The sequence below is a fragment of the Chaetura pelagica genome, unplaced genomic scaffold, assembly GCF_000747805.2.
Source record: "Chaetura pelagica isolate M959 unplaced genomic scaffold, ChaPel_1.0 scaffold48, whole genome shotgun sequence".
NCBI lineage: Eukaryota > Metazoa > Chordata > Aves > Apodiformes > Apodidae > Chaetura > Chaetura pelagica.
In genome coordinates this window covers 2,523,315-2,529,157 of record NW_009954241.1, presented here as the reverse complement: position 1 = coordinate 2,529,157, position 5,843 = coordinate 2,523,315, and the positions used below count along the sequence as shown (strand labels likewise).

Sequence of the window (5,843 nt, the reverse complement as noted above, 5' to 3'; positions counted from 1 at the left end):
CTGGTGTGCCAGCCACTCCTCCCAGCTTAGTGTCATCAGCAAACTTGCTGAGGGAACACTCTGTTCCCTCATCCAGGTCATTGATGAAAATATTCAACAACACCGGTCCCAGTACCGACCCCTGAGAGACTCCAGTAGTCACAGACCTCCAACTAGATTCTGCCCTATTGACCACAACTCTCTGACTTCTTCCTTTCAACCAGTTCATGAACCACCTCACTACCTGACCATCAAGACCACACTTCCTCAGCTTATCTACGATGATGCTGTGGGAGACGGTGTCAAATGCTTTACTGAAATCAAGATAAACCACATCTACCACTCTACCATCATCTGTCCACCTAGTTACTTCCTCATAGAAGGCTATAACGTTGGTCAAACATGACTTCCCCTTGGTAAAACCATGTGGACTGCTCTTAATGACCCCCTCATCCTTAAGATGCCTAGATATAATGCCAAGAACAAGTTTTCCCATCACCTTTCCAGGGATGGAGGTGAGGCTGACAAGTCTATAGTTACCTGGGTCCTCCTTCTTGCCCTTCTTGTAGACTGGAGTGACATTTTCTTTCCTCCAGTCCTCAGGCACCTCTCCTGTTGCCCACAACTTACCAAAGATGTTGGAGAGTGGCCTAGCAATGACCTCCGCTAGTTCCCTTGCCACCTGCAGGTGTATTCCATCTGGATCCATCAATTTATGGATGTCCAGATTGCTCAACTGATCCCTAACTCAAACCTCATCTACCAAAGCAAACTCCTCCTTCATCCTGACTTCTTCTGGGGCTATAGGAATCTGGGGATCCTGGGGAGAGTCTCTAGCAGTAAAGACAGAGGCAAAGAAGGCGTTCAGCACCTCTGCCTTCTTTATATCCTCTGTCTCCAGGGCACCCACCTCATTCAGCAGTGGACCCACATTGCCTCTAGTGTTATTTTTATCTGCTATGTATTTGAAGAAGCCCTTTCTATTGTCTTTGACCTCACTAGCAAGGTTTAGTTCCAAGGAGGCCTTAGCTTTTCTTATTGCCTCCCTACATCCTCTGACAACAGTTTCATATTCCTCCCAAGTGTCCAGCCCTTCCTTCCATGACCCATAGATTCTCTTTTTTCACTTGAGTTTGCCCAGCAGTTCCTTTTTTAACCAAGCGGGTCTCCTGGCTCCCTTACTTGATTTCCTACCCATTGGGATGCTCTGATCCTGAGCTTGGGAGAAGTGGTCCTTGAATGTTGATCCAAATGCCACATCCAAATGACCCTTAAGTACATCCAGGGATGGTGACTCAACCACCTCCCTGGGCAGCCTATTCCAGTGGCTAACCACTCTTTCTATAAAAAAAAAAATTCCTAATGTCCAGTCTAAACCTCCCCTGTTGCAGCTTGAAGCCATTCCCTCTTGTTCTGTCACTAATTACCTGTGAGAAGAGACCAGCAGCAACCTCTCAACAATGATCTTTCAGGTAGTTGTAGAGACTGATGAGGTCTCCCCTCAGCCTCCTCTTCCTCAAACTAAACATTCCCAGCTCCTTCAAGTGCTCTTCATAAGATTGATTCTCTAGGCCCTTCACCGGCTTTGTTCCCCTCCTCTGTACTCGCTCCAGCACCTCGATATCTCTCTTGAATTGAGGTGCCCAAAACTGGACACAATACTCCAGGTGTGGCCTCACCAGTGCTGAGTACAGGGGGACAATCACCTCTCTCCTTCTGCTGGTCACACTATTTCTAATCCAAGCCAGGATGCCATTGGCTTTCTTGGCCACCTGGGCACACTGCTGGCTCATGTGCAGGCAGCACTTGTCCATTAGAGCCCCCAGGTCCTTTTCTGCCAGACACTTTCCAGCCACACTTCCCCAAGCATGTAGCATTGCCTGGGGTTGTTGTGGCCCAAGTGCAGGACTTGGCCTTGTTGAAGCCCAGACCATTAACATTAGCCCAATGATCCAATCTATCCAAGTCTCTCTGTAGAGCCTCCCCATCCTCATGCAGATCAACACTCCCACCTAACTTGGTGTCATCTGCAAACTTACTGATAATACACTTGACACTGTTCTTGTGACTGGCCACCAGCTGGATTTGACTCCACTGACCACCACTCTTTGGGCCTGACTGTCCAGCCAGTGCTTGATCCAACAGATCGTGTGCTCATCCAGGCCATGAGCAGCCAGTTTCTTTATGCAAGTTCTATGGGGAACAGTGTCAAATGCTTTTTGGAAGTCCAGATAGACAATATCCACAAACATCAATTTCAGGTATTTTCAGATGCTCCCTTTATCTGCAGCTATTTCACATCTAGTCACTCTTGCAGCATCTAAATACCCCCTTCAGCAGCACAAAACACACCCCAATAAGCTGTCCAGAACTGCAGAATAACAGAAAGTGACTAAAAATGCTACAATTGCAAACCTGTAACATATTTGATCAATAAATCAGTGCTCTAATAGAAGAAACACCTTTAAAAAAGAAAGGCTAATTCCAGCACTGTGACTAGAAATCATTAATTTAATGCAAGACTCATGATGTTTTTCTTAAAACCTCAGCTCCCTGAGGCATATTTAGGCCTCTCTTGTGCCCAGCTCCTGTGATTACAGAGCAAAATGAATCTCAATGACCTGAATTTCAGAAAGCACATTGAAACCTGTATTTGTTTATTCCAATTGTTCTTAAATTAATCTTACCATTTTGGAGGAATGGAGGGAACTGACCTATTTGTTCTCAACATCTGGATAAGACAGTACTGCTCCTGGTATTCCAATCTACACATAATTATATGTTCTCTCTTGGCAGTTTTATCATATAATTGTAAAAAAAGTCCTCATTCATACTAAATGGAAATCCCCAACAAGAACTTTGGTGGGCATCTTTCTGATGGAGCTCCTACAGTCCTGTAGCCTTTGCTGGCTTGGCTCCATGTGTGTTGTCAAGTACGTGTTCAGACATGATCACATTGATGCATGCACATATGTAGAGAAAAATTAAAGAGGAGTGGGAAAGAACAGTATTTCCTGGCTACTCATCAAGAAGAATTACATGTTTCCAAAGGCCATTTGTTTCTTCTTTATTGTCTGTTAACAACTTTGACAGGCAAATCAACAGCATCAAAAGGTTAAAGATACAGAAAACTAACCTACAAAGTTCTTAACAGAAGCACAGAGAAGCTCTTGGACATCAAGATGATACAGTTATAGCTTTTGAAACCACTAACTTTGCAATCATATTCTTCCACTCCTCTCTCAGAAGTGCATAAGCACAATGGCAATTCTCAGTCTTTACGAGCGCCTTAACATTAAAACAAACGTAACTGAGGCAGGGGCAGTAATGCTCCAAGCTCTTCTTGTGCCTGGGGCTGACAGTATCCCAGAATTCATGCTGTCACTGTTTGCAAGAAAGCATAGACTGTCATCCCTTGCTGATCAAAGAGTCATACTTTAAAAAAAAACAACAACACTAAACAAAACAAAAAAAACACTAAACAAAACAAAAAAACCAACAACAAACCAAATAATCTGAACTTTAAATGAATTTGGCTAATGCCATTGGCAAAATGTCTTGTCTCCCACACACCGTAAACCACAGAGAGGCAAGGAGAGAGAGGAAGGAAATACACACTGGAAAGGCAGATGGAAAGATGAAAGCATTGTGGATGAACACTAATACAAAAATGCATCATCTGTCTGCCCTCAATCAATTATTATTGCCTAGCCAGGACTGATAACCTGAAGTATAAAGGATTCTATGGTTTTCATACTACTTACCTCATCATTTCCCCCTCCATACAATATAATTTCCTATTCTGAATACATAGCTTATCATCAAGGTAGCAAAACATGACTAAATGTATAATGATAATGAACACAAATTACTGTTCTCAGATGGTATCTCAAACACTGCCTGTTTAGCTACCCATAGTTTCAAGAAGGGTACACCTCATTAACAGTGCAATGTACATAGCTAGATAGGAATGATCATCAAAAGAAACAAAACTAAAGAAATCAAATTGTCAGATCACACCTCATATTGACCCCAAATCATTAGTCGTGACATTACATAGCACAATAAACCTTAATTCGACACAGAATAATCCTGGGTTTTGTTTTTAGGGAGGGTTTTGATGCTTTTACATTTACCATAACATATAACTGCAGCTCAGTCATGACAGCACTATGCAACACATCTCAAGAGCTTATAACACATCAAAAAGTTTTACCATCTTACCTGGCTCTGTACAGTTCTTTTCCTCATGTGTCCCATTAGGTGATGCCATCAACCTTCTGTTCCTCCATATTTCTGACCAAATGCGTCTGTCTGCAATAGTTGATTCTTGCCCTGTATTAAACAGAAAGAGGTTATGCTCACTGTCTTTATTTTTTTTCCTGCATTGTCTTAAGCAGACTACATGCCTCCACTATTGAGGAGCATGGACTGACCATCAGTATATAAGCACAACAAAACCAAGGTGTGACTGGGGCACAGGATGCCAGGTGTTCCTAGCTACAAAAGGTGAAACTAACTACAGAGGTGCAGTATCAGAGCTGTTAACATGTTCCAGCTATCAGAAACTTGCTGTGACCCACAACAGGAAAACATTCTGTGGGAAACAAATGTTGAAGCCTGCACCTGTGAAACTCAACACCTAGCAATTCCTATAGATGAAACCAGCCCAGCTATGCTGACATGAGCCACAATCACACTTCCATCTAGTCATCTGCACTCGCACATGCTACATGACTGCTTCATCAAAAAATAGAAATGCCTACGGACACTTTGGTTTATTCTGAGTCTGGGGGCTGATCTTTTCAGTGTTGTGTATAGTTGATAACATCGGTCCCTGCATAACTTGTCAAGGAAAACAAAAAAAATAACTGCACTGTGAATCCCCGCAGCTTAAGAAAAACAAGCTTCCTTAGAAGTCAATGGAGCTTTTGCCTAAACTCTTATTTCAGTAGCATTCTCAATGGAACTTGCTGAGTATAGAAGGAACACTTGTGATAATACAGGGTATGCAATTATAATAATCAAAGGAAGAACAGAACCCCTTGATTAAATTATTTCCATCTCAACCTAATCAATTTCAAATGAACACATTATAATAAAAATTATTCCATTTTTTTCTGCCAATCTTACACTTACATTCAGTCATCATGTAATGCTTGTGTTTTCCACAGCGACTCTTGCAAAAAAACTAGATTGGAAGTTAGTTTGGCTAGAGTATTTGCTAAAATAATATGATGCCACAATTACAAGAAACAGAGAACAGATGGTCAGTGCTTATGGATATAATATACTGTAAATTAGCCAGCTGAAAAAAAGCTACCTGATGCAGCATACCATCAAAAATTAGGTTATGAGGGATTTAGTTGATAACCCAGGAGATTAAAAACTTTCATTAGTCATGACATTTTTCATGCAAACCTAAAAAAGGTCTCAAAAACTGCTGTCTGCAACAACAAAAAAAAATCCAACACAAACAACCTTCAATCTATGTAAAGATAATCATACTCCAACTATTTGCTTTCACAAACCAGTAAGTATATAAAAATAACTAGTTGGTACAGGGAAAGAAGAAAAAGCATAGGCATGACAAACAGTTCTAAACAAAGCAAACAACAGCATTCACTAAAACCACAATTAAAAAAAAAGTTGAAAGTTCTAAGATAAGCAATATGCTAATATGGTCTAAGACACTGTATTATTATATGGGTGGCTTGTTGTCATCTTGGAGATATTGTAAAGAACCCAGGCAATAATATGAGCACAAAAGCATGAGAAAGTATGACAAGTTCCACCAGCTTTTTCTTCCCCTGAAGTACACGTTTTAACTTCAGCTTTAATTTAAGCAGATGATCCATCTTAAT

General features: G+C 41.3%; 1 protein-coding gene across 1 annotated transcript in view; it reads right to left on the bottom strand.

Moving 5' to 3' along the window:
- Window positions 1–5,128, bottom strand: part of SLC24A4 (solute carrier family 24 (sodium/potassium/calcium exchanger), member 4) — a 90,917-nt gene extending 85,789 nt beyond the window's left edge. The window contains 2 exon segments of the mRNA XM_010003755.1: window positions 4,204–4,314; window positions 5,119–5,128. Coding sequence (XP_010002057.1) covers window positions 4,204–4,314; window positions 5,119–5,128 — 121 coding nt within the window.
- Between the last annotated feature and the right edge of the window lie 715 nt (window positions 5,129–5,843).